This window comes from Artibeus jamaicensis, unplaced genomic scaffold, assembly GCF_021234435.1.
Source record: "Artibeus jamaicensis isolate MK-2021 breed Jamaican fruit bat unplaced genomic scaffold, CSHL_Jam_final scaffold_1689, whole genome shotgun sequence".
Lineage (NCBI taxonomy): Eukaryota > Metazoa > Chordata > Mammalia > Chiroptera > Phyllostomidae > Artibeus > Artibeus jamaicensis.
The window spans coordinates 13,557,832-13,574,580 of record NW_026522029.1 but is presented as its reverse complement, the minus strand read 5'-3'; the positions used below and the strand labels follow the sequence as shown (position 1 = coordinate 13,574,580).

Genomic DNA, 16,749 nt, shown 5'->3' with positions numbered 1-16,749 from the left:
GAAGGGGATGGCGGGAGGAGCTTACAAGTCACCCTCGAGAAACACAACTGAGGAGCAAGCCTGGTGCGTCGAAGGAAACCAGAAATCTGATCACTGCTCCTTTGTTCTAAGCATTTACATTTGGAAAATGCCAGGCAATGAAAGGTGGGATGCCTAATATTTTTTGCATCTACTTACTTCTCTGTTGTAAAATGGGGTGAAAGACCGATGGGCTTGGCTAAAGGGGTCGTGTATCCAGACCTCAGTTTCCAGGCACTGGGGAGCCACCGGCATGTTTTGAACAAGGAAGTAATAAAATTAGAGTTACGCTTTGATGAAATTATTCTGGAAAGGATCAGTGTTTTATTTGATAAAGGTATAAACCACGCAGCCATTGAAATTTGAAAGCAAACCCAAAAGGAGGTTGCCCTGAATCTACTGATGGATTGCTCTCTGCTTTGTAACACAAGCAGCATGCGTGTTGGGGGGGGAGGGGTGCGTGTGTGTGCGTGTGTACCCCCACACACATCTATTGAGACAGCTATTTTTAAATAAAAATGTTGTGGTCAGTGGTATTTATCAATACGCTCTGCTGGTTCCTTTCAATAGGGGTATGTGACAAAGAGCCTTCCATTCTCCACTGAGTCATTTAGTCAGCTTTTCTCTGACACGTATTATTAAATTTATTTATCTTGATAGAAAGGCCACGTGCATCTGGGCATGTGGATTCTATAAAATATGGAAATCAGTAAAGAAAAAAATCAACACTTTAGAATTTAATGTAACAGTCCAAAAGACAAAAATATCTCCATTGCTGAAAACAGAGCAGACAAAGGAACCCATTTAAAGCAGTGATGTTTTTTTCCACTGCATTTCCACGATGGACCTCATGCATTCTTCCGTAAAGTACCGTTCTCCTCAAAGGAAAGCGATCAAGAGATGTAGCCCAGGACACCCGGGCCCGTGGCTCTGGGAGGCGGCTGCCCGTGGAGACAGGCGGTGGCACACACAGCCTGCAGGAGGGAGGCAGAGGACACTGGCCGAGGGGCCCGGAAGGACCCAGTGTGCCCGCGAGCCCAGAGCCGCAACCCCGTCAGTCAAACAGGGAGCGGAAGTGCTGGCCTGCAACTCCTAGGAAGGACAGAGGCCTAAGTAACACCATGCCACACCAGTGACATCCTGTCCTCAAAGAGGCATCGGCTCAGTGACTCTGGCCACTCAGTCACCCTCTCCACCCAGAAAGCCCCCGCCAGGGCCCACGCTGCACACCACTGATGAGCATCTAAAAAAACCGCAGCCTTTTGAAACCGGAGTCTTTGCCCTCGTGGGGTCGCTGCGGTGACTCTTCCACAAAACACTGTTCACAAAGAGAGGCTCACGGGACTGGCAAAGCCTTTGTCATCACTCAAGCAGCTCCAGGTTCTTCTCTGCACGGGGCGATCTGCTTACATCACACCCAAGTGCCATGCGTGGTGAAGCGGCATCAAATGCGGACACACTAATGAAACAGGAAGGCTTCCCATTTTCGAGACGATTCCGATCTCGCTCAGACATCTTGTCAACGTTCCACAGAATGCCGTTATTCCATTTTTGTCCTGTATCTTTATCTGAAGGAAGGGGCATGTGCTACTGAGAATCACAGGGTCGCTCCTCAGTTCAGGGGGAGAGTCTGGCCCGCAGGCGTCATAGCTCCGGCACCTGCTCGCGCTCCGAGGCGGCAGAGCTGCCTTCGCTGTAACTACGGCCAACGCGTTTCAGACTTTACACTCTGGACACTTAATTTCACTCCCTTCCTTGTGAGGTTACAGTGACGTAAGATTTCTTACGTATGTTTCACATAAGTTACTTATTTTTACACACATTCCTATGACAATGGCTATTTGAGATCGGCTGATGCCAGTCAACAAGGATTCCCTCCCCAGAATCCACCTTTTTAGTTACAAAGCAAATAACACTGGTTCTTTCCTACTATCTATAGGGCTAAGTCTCTAATACTGAGCACAGAGTTCAAAGATTTTCACCACCTGGTCTTATGTTTCTCCCATGATTTCTCTTCCCCACATGTAACCAAGGCTTTGTTTTAGACACAGGGATCCACCACACTCCCCCTTGACCTTCCTTGCACTAGCCCGCATTTCTGGCTTTGCATGCACTGAACACACTTCCTGGATTGCAACACTAACCACACTGAATCGTGGTTCAGTCGCTATTCTTTTAATATATCTGCCTGGCTCATAGCTTATAAACTTGTAAAAGGCAGGTGGTTTCGGTACATAGTAGGTGTTCAATAAATCAGAACTATAAAAGTGGCCATCACTTTATGGTATTTGCCATACTGCATGAATAGGGACATTAATCATTCCAACAACAGCAACAAAATATTTCCTGAAGAATTACTATATTAGAGATTTTTCATGTATTATTCAGTTTATAGCAAAACCTTGTATAAGTAGTCAACCTGAAACTTCAACCTCGACTTCAAACCCTAATAAATTGGACCATGTAGGTTAATACCACACCCTCTATCTCCGTGACACGTTTTGTTCTGTTGAAATTCTGTAGCTATATAAATTTATCATTTTTATCCTGTGTTTTTAAATTATTGACGTGCTGAGAAATAATCTTTATATATAAAAAGTCACCGGGTTGTTGAGCAGCCCATTGGATTTCTGCAGCATTTTAGAAGGTAAGTATTGAAGCCTTTGGAAAGGATTCCCCGCCATCCCTATGGAGAGACTTGCTTCAGGTTTTGTTCGCTTGTTAAAGGATAAGACACTCGCTAAGAGCTTACAATGCTCTCCTCGTGAACAACATACTATTAATCAATCATTCAATCAACCAACCATTCACCTGGTGAATGAAAACTGGGCTCAGCCTTATACTGATTAAAAAAAAAAAACCTTAAAAATCAAAATTCCTTTTGCTCTATTTGTGTTCCTTTTACTTTTCTTTCTTTCTTTGATTTTCTGTCTGTCTGTCATTCTTTTGGTTTTGGAGGATATTTTTTGTTTACAACTCTTATCAGTCTCTTTAAATTACTCCAAAGCTTAAGCAAGTTAACTGAATGTTAATAGAACAGAGGGTTCCATTCCTGTCATGTGTCTTGGTGTGCCAGACTTAATACCAGAGCACACTCTAAAACAAAGATAGTTCACAAATTTGAAATGTGTGTTGATGATGGATGAAAGGTCCCATGGATAGGCATTTAGCAACCTGAAACTAGATCAATCCATTCAGCAAATGTGTACATTTAAAAATTATTCATTTCATCATAAACTAATCTTTAAGGTAACAAACAATAACATGCAGTTTCACAATAATCATATCATGTCTTGGAGGAGACTAATGAATAAAATGGGCCCTATTTCCACCTGCCTACAGGAACCACATTTTTAATTCTTTCACCCAATCTACCAACACAAAGCTTTATGCCTCAGTCACATGTCTACAGAGCTCAAGACCAAAGGGTGTTATTAGGTTTCATTTGCAGAAATAAATCTGGATTTACCTTGTTTGCGATGCTTGTGATGAACGACTTGATGTCTAGATTCGTCGGGCAGCTCTTCTGACACGGGGCGTCTGCGCACTTCAGGCATCTGGGAAATGAAACAACCGGAGTGAAGAAACCACCTAGTAACTGAGATGATGCCGGATATGCCCTCCTCCACCCATTCTGAGCGAGCAGGCAGCAAGTACTCCTAGAACCACACCGCGTTTAGGAACGGAATCTTTTTTTAAGCAAGGAAGGAAACACATTGTTTCATTTTTTCCACACCGTCAACAATGTATCAAAGAGCATTGGCACAGCCGTGCCCGCAGACAGTGCGCCCCCTGGAGTGCTGGAGGACCAGTCTTATTTAAGATCCGTCCTTCACTCCCTGACTCCATCCGTCTCATTTGGATCCCTTAGAACACGGATAACACTGGAGAGTGCAATCTTTTACAATAAAAGTTAGGAAATAACGCCCCTTTTTACTACAAAACCATAAGCATGTCCTTCTGTAACATACACTATCACACTCAAGCACACCGGGTGACATTTCAGGTGCAACGTTCAAACCAAAGCTACAAATTATTACACCCACAGCATGACCCTGCCAACCACAGGCAAGCAGGCCTTACTGCCGCCAGACCCGTACCAACGAGAGAGGTAAAGTATCTCTCTTTGCCACTTGTAGGGTCCTCCCTTCCTCGCTTCCACCCCACCTGTCCTCGTCCCCTCCTTCTTGGGCTGCCACCATCGCCACCCCCTCCCATTTCCTACACTTTAGCCGACATACCAGTCACGGGGCACCTGGGCTTTGGGGCCGCGGCGATGATGTATCGCCCAGGCCCACCTCCTTCCAGACCTCGGTGTTTATGCCCCCAGCTGAGAGCGGGCTCAGCCAAGGTCAAGCCCCCTTGCCACGGCAGCAGGCACTCACAAGCCAGTGAGGGGTCCAGGCCCGGGCCTTGCCCCGACCTGGGGGGCAGAGCTTTCAGGATCCCCTGCAGTCCTGTTTCCCATGCTCTCTACAGACGGTGGTCTTCGGCCCAAGCCCCTGCACACTCATCCGGTCTCAGGGGCGGCTTCCCGTGGAAATGCCTCGGAGCTACCCCAGGGCTTGACAGGTGTCCCAGGTCCTGCAGAGGGTCCCCTGTGCATTTTGGGAAAACCTTTAGAGATGGTTCCGATGTGCATGGTTGGATCCACTTAGGGAGAATCGCAATTCCGTAATGACACCAGGACTGAAGCCAGGAATGATACCCGGTGGAACAGTCTCTCGTGTCATATTCGCATCTGCTTGTCCACTCATTCATCTGCTTTAAATAGTTAATGAGGCAGGAAGAGATTTTTGGGAGGGGCAGTGCTTCCAGGGAGACTTGGAGAACGAGGGGGAATGTGTGTGTCTTCTTCGGGGAGGTGTCTGTCCAGGTGCTCTGCCCATTTCTCATTGTTTGTTTGGTGTTGAGTCATATGAGTTCTTTATATGTTTTGGATGTTAACCCTTTGTCGGAGCTGTTGTTTGTAAATATCTTCTCCCGTTCAGGTAGCTGCCTTTTTGTTTAGAGGGGTAGCAAAGGGTATGAGGGGTCAGATACATGGTGATGGAGGAAGATCTGACTTTGGGTGGCGGGCACCCAGGCACTACACGGACGATGTATAGTAGAAATGTACACCTGAAGCCTATATAATATTTTTTTTAGCCTGAGGACATTCTCATGGATTTTTTATTTTTAAGAGAGAGAGGAAGGGAGGGCGAGAGAGGGAGAAAAACATCGATGTCAAAGGAAAAACACCGATGTGTTGCCTCTTGTACACACCCTGATTGGGACCGAAACCACAACCCAGGTGTGTGCCCTGACAAAGAAATGAACCTGTGACCTTTCAGTCCATGCAACAATGCCGCAACTCACCGATCCACACCGGCCAGGGTGAAACCTATACAATCTTACTAACTAATGTCACCCCAGTAACTTTACTAATAAAACAAGAATGAGCGGGCATTCGGAAGCAGGGTGGGATAGGGTATGTGAACTAGTGGAGTTTGGTTGGCCGTAAACTAAGTGGGAACAGAAAAAAATAGAGCAGAGATCTAAAACTCAGGATGTACCACCATCTCGTCTGTCGGAAGACCTGAACGCGCAGAGAGCTTCACCGAGGAGGAATCCGACCTTGCTCTGTTGAGGAAGGTGGTTTGGTAGCTCATTCCCACCCAGGTCCTGGTGTACAGGCCTTGGTTCCTTTCTGTGAGAAAACAATACCTGTCTCCTTGTTATTCTCTTGTGAGGGGAAGAGTCCTCTTCATTATGTGAACTGGTTCCTCAGTACCTAATTAATACCTTGTTTTTACATCTGATCTCTTTTCCCCGGTCTGTGCCCTCAGCCTTCTCTCTAAATTAAATCTTACACAATGAGGAGCGAAGGCTTTTCATAACCAATTGTCCTCTCTGAGATGTAGTCATTAAACCTCTCTCCTGCCATTTCTGCAAATGCCATTGTTAAACTCACATCTGTCATTTAGCAGAATCCCTATCTTCTCATGCTTATGCGTGTTCCCCCCTAAAACACTGTCACTGAGTTAAAAAAGAATTTCTGGAATGTGTGATCAGCAGCACGCATGGTACAACAATGAGAGAAGAGCGTGACACGTGGCCCGTTTGGGCCTGGATGCCAGTGAGGTGACACTTATGTCACTGTCACACGAATTAGTGCGCTGAGCATCAACAGCAATTTGAAAGGGTTTCTTTCCTATTATGTAATAGGAAAATTACATAAAATTAAAAATTCTCTTACATAAAAATTACATAAAATTAGAACTTTTATTACATAAAATTAAAAATTAAGCAAATTATATGCCGTCTTAAATACCTTCTATTTTTTAAAAAGCCATTTAAACAGATTTTTAAAATACCTGTCATTTATGAAGAATGCAGCAACAGATATATAGAGATATTATACATCTAGATATATGTATATTATATACATATATACATATACACACACACACACACACACATATATATATTCTGGTAATCCCTAATGAAGTCACAAGTTCTGTGCTTTTTTCTTTTCTCCCTAAGACCCAACTTGAATCCTAAGGCAATTACAAAATAAAGTTATAACGTCAACAGGTATAAAGGAGTCAAATTAGTGCCCGGTGTTTTTTTTCCCATTCTTCCAGAGAAATCTTTCCTTCAGCGTATAAACAGCCTCCCTTCACAGCCCTGACAACGGAAAGATTTTTAGTTGTGGTTATGAAGCCTCTTTACCAAACACCCCTCCTTTTATTACTGAGCTAGCTCAGGAGGAACAGCTGGTGGAAAGGTCAGATGTTAATGAGCCGGGGCAACGCCAACCTGAATGGCAGCATTCTTTCTTTCTTTCCACGCCACGACTGTGCCAGAACCGGCCGGCTCGGATAATAACAGCATCTTGCAATTCTCCGGGCGCACCGCGGAACGAGAGTGCACCCAGCCGCCATTAATCCCACTGATCATTCTGACAGCGCAGTAATTACACCGCCACCACGGCCAGGTAGTCCCAATAAAACAGCAAGCCCGGCGCGGGCCCGCACGCCGGTGAGATGTGTTATTAAACGTGGTGGGGGTCGATCATCGAGTGACATGAGGGTTGACCTGTGTTTCTATTTGACAATAAATTATCCTTTGACCATGCCATCACAGCGATGGCAGAGTCTGCTTCCCGGGTCTGCCCAGAACGGCACTGCCTGGTGAGGAGGCAGGCGAGGGCGTGAAGAAAAGCGCAGAAATGCATGTCAGGGTGCCATTACCCAAATTGCTTCCAATGATTGATACCCGGAAAAAGCACAGACGCGGTACTTAGGGGAGTATGTCAACAATTCCTGTAAACCACGGCTCTACATAAATGCTTCCTCAGAAGTAACATTTAAATGACTCTTGTTTTTATCTTCAGTCGTTTAATCCCCTTTTTATGTTTCCAAGTTACTCGGTTACAATGCAGTTTATTTTTAAGCGCATTGTAAGAGGCAAAAGTTAATGCCGATAAACAATTATGTGATATTTTAATCCCCAAATCATTATCTTTCTACTAACAGGCCCATATTAGATTCCCTTTTAAGCCCTGAAACATCTTAGATTTTTTCACAAGTGATACAATTTTTTTGTTTCCATATTTAATAGAGAGAGCATAACAGTGGGTTTCATTAAAAGCAAAACCTGGAGTCCTTAATAAGGCTAATTCTTTGCAATTCAATGTGCCTATGAAAAATGCATGAAAGCCGGAGGGACACCATGACTGCAGGGACCCGCCAAGGACCTTTCTCTAGGGAAAGAGCCAGGATCCCTGTTTCCAAACAGCAGTGGGCTGAGCTGCAGCGTGGCACCCACGGACACCCGCGTGAGGAGCGAAATAAGCAGCACTTCAGCCTTCACACGTCGTGGTGCCGGTGCCTGGCCGGGTATTGCTAAGCATCCACGGCAGCTCGAACTGCAACCTACACTCGTTAAAAGGATTTTCTAACCCGTGCGTTTACATGATGATTCATTTCTCTCTCAGTTAAAAAAAAATCACAAAAATCTATTTGAACACCTTAAAACTGCCTGTCGCCTTTTTTTTTTTGCTAGACTTTGGTTCAATCAAATCGGCACAGTTCATCATGCTATTCACAACCCATGTTAGTTCATAGGTAAGCAAACTGGGCGAGCAGTATTTCCACTAAAAACTAAAATGTTTTCCTAACGTCGATGCATTTCCTCAGATCTTTGATGTCCAGTACCTGTACTTGGGACGTGTAAGTCATTGAGACGTAGAATGTGGGCATGGGATGTAACTCTCCCACCCTAAAATCACCAGTGGATATAAGTGTGTGGTCTGCCATCCCCACACTAACATTCCCCAACCTGGCGCTATTTCTATGGAAACTGAGCAGAACGAAGTATCCGGCTGCAGGGAAGGAGAGTGGGTGGAGACACGGAGGTTAGAAGTCTGAGGTCCACAGCTTGCGTCCCCCGCACTCAGACCCGAGAACGAAGGTCGGGGTTGTTAAAACACGAGGGGCCAGTGAGACGATCTGAGGCATCAGCGCCAGGAGCCGTTCTCTGCACCACCAACTCTCCCTGCTTCTCCATGTGCCCACCGCCCCCCCTCTGCCCTGTCTGCCCCTCAATCACACCGCACGCTCCTACTACCTCTGGTTATTTCTAATGTGCATCTCGGCCCAGGTTCTGCATTCGGCTGAGCTAGAAAGCCGTGGCAACATCGTGAAACGCAGTCGGGTTTTTCACTGTGCTCCACTCAGCCGCTCAGACATCTCATGAGGTTCGCGTTTAAGGCTCTGGATATACGTTTGAATGGACAGGGTAACGCCGAAACGCAACTTTTCAACAGAGCTGTTCATCTGCAAGACCTTTCTCTTGGCACGTGGGTGCTTCAAGACAATTCAGAAGAAGAAAAACTTAAAACAGTACCCAGTCCGCACAACAGATGGCCGCAACGTTTTGCCATGTGAGTTTTCCCGTGGGTCTAGGAATAAAACGTCGTGCACGGCGGTTCTGCAGTCGTTCTGTGCTCAGTGTCGGAGGACTCGGTGGGTGTATCATGGAGTCGGCTCCCGAAAGCCCCGGTTAGTAAACAGGAGAAGCCACGTGATACGAGACTTCGCTTCATCCCTGCTCTGCTAGTCAGCTCCCGGCCCTTGGGGACCTTCAAGGTCCATGGGAGGCGTACCCTTCCTCTGCCTCTACAACTTCTGTCACCCGGAGAGGCAGCTGCAAAGTACTTCTTACCCTCCAGAGTAGGCCAGCCTCTCCCCTGCAAAATATGCTGTCTGTGTACAAACATGGTCTTTCTTTAGGTCACTGCTAATAACCAATAAAGTACCTGCATGTTCTGTGCCCTTGTAATTTGCAAGTTCACATCCGGGTGACTACGCACCTGCCTATCACAGATCGGTTCCATAGCTTAGCAGAGTCCAGTTAGCCATGCTCCAAACCCAGGTCACACCAGGCCTTCGGTGCAGGTGCACTGGCCAACCTACCACTTTCAGTTTAGCTGCCACGAGCTGAGAGTACTTGTTGTCAAGCCAGCAGCCTGTCACTCAGAACCACTGTGGTTCCCCTCCCATCCTAGATGGCCGTGCCACAGGGCTCGATGTACTTCAGATCCCTCATAGCCCTTGGAGGGAAGCAACAGTATAGCTTCCCCACCAGCCAGTAATCTCGTTTTACCGGCACCATTTCCCCAGCAGGGCCGCGGAGCCTTTGATTTATAGCGAGAGTCCTTCCAGGCTTAGGAGGAGACATGATTTCTTCATGGTGTACCCACGCGCTGCGCAGGTGATCTCCTCAGACTTTGAAACACCTGTTGGATGTTTATCTTAATGTCAATAAAGCCCCGCTAGGAATGGCCCCAAGAAAAGGCAATATATATTAGTCATGGATGCTCTGAAAGTTAACTTTCCAGCAAAATTCTAAACTGTAAAAAGCTGTCCACTTTATGACTTATTTGATGGGAATTTCAGAAACAGTAAAGCTGACATATAGATTTTTATCTTGTTTCTAATAAAAATGCAAAACCAAAAAAATGAAACAGGTAAGTCATAAACAAGTTATTTATTACAATACCATTCCCAGATTTCTGGCATATGCTGCTGATGAAAAATAATATTTGTGGAAGTACGTAACCCTGCTTAAGGGCATGTGAGGCAAGAGTTGGGATAGATTTTACTTTACACAACGTTGCAGTGTTTGGTTCTTCTGCAATAAGCCAGCACAACATGTAATTTTAAAAATGAGAAGACTTGAGAAGGCTGGTGTAGCTCAGTGGATTGAGCACAGATCTGGGAACCAGAGGACCGTGCTTCGATTCCCAGTCAGGGCACATGCCTGGGTTGCACGCCAGTTCCCAGCAGGGGATGCAGGAGAGGCAACCACACACTGACGTTTCTCTCCCTCCCTCCTTCCCTTTTCCTCTAAAGATAAATAACTAAAATCTTTTAAGAAATGAGAAGCCTTTTCTGTTGTTTGTAACTAAAATCACATTATCCCGTGTAATTTTAAGTTTTTCACGTTCGTCGTCTGAGTTGACCAGGCCAGTGTAGACCCACGATGCTCCCACACTCTCTTCTCCTCCCCCCACAAAACTCCGGTCTGACAAGGGGTCCGATTGACAGCTGTACAGGAAGGCCGCACTGGAACAGACTTCTGAGCAGCCACCGAACAGAGGGTGCGGTCAGGCCAAAGAAACAGAGTCAGCAGCAGCCCTGTGCCCCGGGGGGCTGGGTCCCTAAAGCAACAGAGCACGGGGATACTTGGCCTTGAAATCGTGAAAGAGCACCCGCCAGCAACGGAATATAGAAACAATTGAATTTATCTGAATCTTAGCTATGCAGATGTTACAGGGTGGGGGGTGGTTAGAAGCAATTCAACTCAAAATTAATGCTGGAATGCCTGTGTTCTAAGTTCTGCACTGATGATGCGGTGGGTGAGAGGGGGTCACTGAACTCACTCGGAAGACGGTCGTGTAAAAACACACTGGCTCCTTCCACATGAGAGAGACTTCTCTCTGGCTTGTTTTTCTTCGTGCGTGCAACAGCGGCTGTGATATTTTATGGGGTTGAAGACTGGATTTGGAGAGCGAGAGTCGGGGTGGGTTTTCTTCCTGTTTTAATGGTCCAGTTGCATAGGTGGAACGTAAGCATATTTATCTGGCAGTTTTACTCCATAAAAATCATGCCCATTTCTGTTTTTTCAAAAGTGAAGGGTAACCCCCTCCACACACACACACACATGCACAATTAAATGAAATTTAATTTAATTTTAAAAATTCCTATCTTTTACTTAACTCAATCTAGGTCAATTACTCCAAGTTTTAAAAAAACTGTCTTCAGCACAAAGTTTAGGTTTTATACAACCCTGGGATTTTTTTTTTTAAATAACCTGTATCTGATCATGACATTCTCCTGCCTCCACGAGAGAACTCTGGCACGAGATAACTCTGGCACGAGATGACCTTGGCGTCTGTGTTCCGCCCCCCGCCTCTGCCTTCCTACAAACACGGCCACAACACCTGCCCCACTCTGGGCTGCTCCTTCCCCTCCCCTGCCTGCAGGGCCGCATCCCCAGCCTGCTCCAGATTCCCTCAGGGGTACCCAGAGCGCCCCATGGGTTCTTCCATCAAAGCAATTATCACCTTGACCTCGACAGCTGATTCTCTCCCCGGTTCTCTGTTCTATTTCCTCCTCCAGTGAGAAAATGGTTGGGTTCCTTTGTCTTCAATGATGGTCTGCTTGGCAATAGATTAATTTGAAATTGGAGGAAAAAGCCAGGATTTTGAGAATGACCCGGCTGCTGCTTTTGTTTGGAGAAAAACAATTTTTTAACTGCTCTTTAAACTTATGGGAATAGTATACATTTATAATGAAAATATTCATATTTTATTTACTTTATTTAATCAATACTTATGTCGAGTTTACTGTATGCTAGCACTATTTTTCATGTTTATAAATATTAATTCATTTAATCTTCATCATCACTCAATGAGGTAAATAAATACATATGAACATGACTCACTGCATATTCATAAGAACCCGATGGGCAGACACCTCCATTATTCTCATTTTAGAGACACATTAAGGCACTAGATTTCCTTCTCTGATTCAGGTTTGAAATAGTTTATCACCTTTTCCTCTGATCCTGGTCATCAGTGAGAAGTGAATAAAAAACCCCCAAGGAGGCCCTGGCTGGTATAGCTCAGTGGATTGAGCACAGGCCTGCGAACCAAACAATCACGGTTCGATTCCCAGTCAGGGCACATGCCTGGGTTGCAGACCAGTTCCCTGCAGGCCAGTTCCCAGCAGGGGACGCACGAAAGGCAACCATACATTGATGTTTCTCTCCCTCCTCTCCCCTCTAAAGATAAATAAATAAAATATTAAAAAAAACCCCAAGGGTCTGTGATTCCTGGCTTCCTCCCTTTGCTCCTCAACCTCAGCAGCCCCCACTGGTGTCAGAGGGCCTCTGGGTAGGAGGAGTTTGGGGAGGGCATCAGGGCCCACCCTGAAGGAGGCTGTGTCCACGCCCAGACTGAGGGCACCAGAGCTGCATTCCCCCCAAGGTCCTCCTAACAGTAACAGTAGCAGCCATGCAGAGCTTGAGAAAGTTTTCTGAAATAACATACGAAAACCACGCCTGCTAGAGTCACCATTACACAATGTATCCCGTAGACGCTGACTTCAAAAGAGATCTGACAGAACCCCCCCATTTTCTTTCTGCGGAGCCCAGCAGGCGCGCCCACCCGCCTCTTCACCGAGGCCTTTTCTCACATGTAAATCGCCCAGAATGTAAATTACACGAAGCTCCACCTTTCCCGCAGGAATAGCAGACAACATAGAAACAATTAGACACGACCCGTGGAAATATCACACGAGTCATAACGGATACAATAAAAATGCACTCAATGTCCATGGGCATGACCCAGACTAAAATATCTCCACACAACACTGTCACCACACGATGTCACCACATGACATTCGGAACACTGCACATCGTGGCAAAAAAGTGCTTAAGCCCCAAACTGTCCCCGCTGGAGCTGTCCTTCCGGGACTGCGACCCTCCCCACTGGGTTTTGCATGAAGGGCTGGGACTCTATTTCAGTTCTGGGGACGTGAGTGCCTGAGTCAGTGTGGACGCTGCGTGGGAAGAATATGTGGAAGTTTCAGGAAATTAATGGAAGTGAAAGAAAACAGATAAGAACATAAATGTTTAATCTTCTCAATTTCTTTGCCATCCAAGGTGGACGGAGGTGTCAGGCAATAACACTGCTTGGAAATGAACTTATGAGGTGATGGTCTGATCGTTATCAGAAGACTTTTGGGGGAAAAATCCGCCTCGGAGCCAAAGGACACAATGTTCCGAAATGATGTCTTGAACACAGTCATCAGCCTAATAGGACATAAACTCGACAAACAGAGAAATAAAGAAGCTAAGGGCAAATCATACACATATTTCTGTAAAAAAATGGAAAATTCCATCGACTGTGTTTCTAAGGAAACGCACTGCCGCACTGGCAAGACTGTCTCGGTTTGTCACACGCACCGACCGTTAAAGGTAAAAAAGCCGAGCAAGGGTGAGTGACGATAACAGAACTCACATGTGCGTGTGGCCCGTGAAACCCTAACACATACTTCCTTTGTTCTCTGGTTCTCTCCTTTCTCCATCAGCAGGTATCGGCAGAGCACTTAGGAGCTGGAGATTTTGCTGGATGCTGGAGGTGGCAGGATGGGGAGACAGGGCTTCCGCCCTCACAAAGCTCACAGTGAAGAAGCCACAAAAATGAACTCACGTTCTCGGGTAGCGAAGAGGTGAGGCGTGCACAGATTTGCCCCAAGTTCAGGAGCCGCCCCCCCCCCCCACCGTATGTCCCCTCCTCTGCCTTCAAATGCCCAGCAGAGGGATAAAGACACAAGGAATGAATCTGTTCCTTCCAGGTGTGTATGGAGGTCAAGTCTGTGAATGGGCCCAGCAATACTGGGCTCGCAAAAGATGCTGGCCCCAAGCCACTGAAAGTACTGAAGGCCATCCACCTGCCCAGCTGCTTTCAGACGCTCCCCCACCTGCTCCCCCCTCTGTTACCCACACCCTACCCACGAAGCACCCACTAGAACACAACCCCGGAAGCGACAACAGGTTGAGATCGGGCTCTAGCACGTAGCTGCTTTGTGATCATGGAAAAGTTATTTACATCCCTTGTGCCCCGGCTTCCTCATTCACTTGCCAATTATAGGCTAGACACCGTATCATTACAGGGAGGGTAAAATAAATGAAGACGTGTAAAACATTTAGCGCCTGCCACAGAGTATGCGCTCGGCAGTATAGATCGCCGTTGCGAACCATTTGTATGACTTACGATCGAGCCGCCACGGAGGGTACGACAGGGTGAACAAGCGCTGTTTTGCAACAGCCAAGGGAAGCATGGTCCTGGCTGGACTGTAAAGTGATGACTAGCTCAGTGGTGACCGTGGAAATTAAATGACGTGATTATGAAGAGCCCCAACGACAGCGTCCTGCTCATAGCAGTAGCTCAATACATGATCCCTGGGAAACACTGTGAAAAATATCTTCATCTTCCAGGCCAATTCAAGGGAGTTTGAGGGATGCAGAGGTGAAGTCCCAGAATTCTGAATAAAAATAACAGGTGTAACTGTAGGGCGTCCTCAGAAAGACAATGCTGTGAGTGCCAAGTGCATCTATGGGGTTTGTAAGGGACACAGTGGCAGCCACGGCCCAACCACACCCAAGCTGAGCCTGCACGGCCACCTGCCAGCACCACAAGCCACACCGGCAGGGGTCTGGAGATTCCAACATCCCTCCTGCTCGCTCCCCACGGCCTCTGCTTCATTCAGCACATCACTCGCAGCCTTGATGGGACCTCTCCGGCCACCATTCCTGCACAGGGCATCTGTGTGGGCAGACATGCACATGGGCGCAGACCAGAGGTCTGGGGGCGGGGCGGGGTGAACCTCCCTCTCCCAGTCTCCCAAGGGCAGCTCTCCGACATGGGTGATTTTTGTCTACTTCCCACAAGTACATGCATGTGTTTGTAATACAGGAATGCATGTCAGGTGATGAGACACCTGAATTCTCCGCGGTAAACAGAGAGAGAAACGTTCTGGAAGAGCAATTTGAGAGAATGCATTCTTCCTGTGCACTGTCTTTACAGTCAAGTGAGGGAACCCTCTTACTCTCAGTGTTTCTGGGTTTTTGTTGTTGTTTGGGGGAACGTTTCAGAGCAATCCCACTGAGAGGAGTTCGCTTTGCAAACTGGGGAGCTGTGACCCTGCTCTCCCAGCCCAGCATCAAGAAGCACACATTCTTTCTCATGGAAGAGGTGTCATTGAAGCTGCACAGAGAAGACGGCCGCACAGTCTTCATTCGGGGAATATAGATAGCAACGCGTATTCTCAGTTCAACGTGCCCCGTTTCTCTCCCAGGCCCTGCCTCCGCACTGGCTCTCACCTCAACCTGACATGCGCCAGTCCTCACCCACTACTGCCCTCTGATGACCGCCGGGGTCTCCGAGGGACCCGGCTCTGGGCCATCTCTGGAGAGACCTTCCTCCACCACCATCCTCCCCCTTACAGGTTGTGTGTCTACCTCTGTGTTATCCCCATGTCTCCACACTGTGCTCTCCCTGTTTTTTTACTAACGTAGCCCCAGAGAGCTGACAAGTCCGAGGAGGACACTCATTCACTCAACGAACATCAGTGTGAGTGGCTGAGAGGCACGAGGCCCGGGAAAGTGACGGACAGACAGACACACAGATCTGTCCTCTCTGCAGCTTAGGGTTAAAAAACACACACACACAGGAAACAAGAGTTACCATATGTTTTGGACTATAAGATGCACCTCTCCCAGTTTGGGAGGAATAATGGTTGTTAATGCTGCTGTTGAGTTCTGTTTACATTTACATTGGTGAAGTATGTTATTTATGTTATTAGATATTTTACATTTTTTGCTTCAAAAATTTTTTCCTATTTTCCTCCTCTAAAACCTACATGCGTCTTATGGTCTGAAAAGCACGGGATTTCATTTGTTTTCAACTTCTCCCTCATCTCACGAGTACTTTTTTTACTGTTCTGTGCAAGTTTGCTTTGCTGTTTTCCCCTTACAGCTTTCACGGTGAACACATTCCACACTTAAAAGTCGCGGAGTTTATCAGTGACAGAAGTCACCAGAGGGCTTAATTTTGCACTTCTTACATGCAGTCCTACTGAAGGGCGTAAACCTTAAAGCTTGTTGACTGTTCTCCTGAAGTAGTTCCCTGCACAGATGTGCCTTCATTGTCAGGAGCCTGGAGGAGCTGGGCGGCTGCGCTTGCCGGGTGGGCTTTTCCTTTTTCCAACGTCCGAACCGGTGCAGGTCAGGGCACGTTAACCAAGTGAGCCAGGTCGACCACATGATGCACCGGGTCAAGCTGTACCAGGCACAGTGTGACGTCACTAAGTTCGGGAACTGCGCCCTGTACCATATTCACACGCAACTCTCGACTTCAAAGTTGCCGCAAAGGCTGAATTGGAGGACTTCCTGTATTCTTAATGTGCACGATGAACTTGATTGTTCTGCAATATTAAAGTCTGCCCATGGCCATGAAATAATTTTTAAAAATAGACATGTCATGGCAGAGGAAGATAAATTATAATCTCAGAGAGCGGAGGGGTCAGGGGTCATGTCAGGGAGGAGGAGTTTGAGGAAAGGAGATAGGTGTGCCAATGCCAGGCGGGGCCTGGGGCTCGGAGGGGCGGGGCCTGG

The 16,749-nt window shown here is 46.9% G+C and overlaps 1 protein-coding gene across 1 annotated transcript in view; it reads right to left on the bottom strand.

Annotated features, from left to right (window-relative positions):
- DPYD (dihydropyrimidine dehydrogenase) overlaps nucleotides 1-16,749 on the bottom strand; it is a 499,545-nt gene that overhangs the window by 357,877 nt on the left and 124,919 nt on the right. Inside the window, exon 4 of the mRNA XM_037153081.2 lies at nucleotides 3,488-3,575. Coding sequence (XP_037008976.2) covers nucleotides 3,488-3,575 — 88 coding nt within the window. The remainder of the gene's footprint in view (nucleotides 1-3,487; nucleotides 3,576-16,749) is intronic.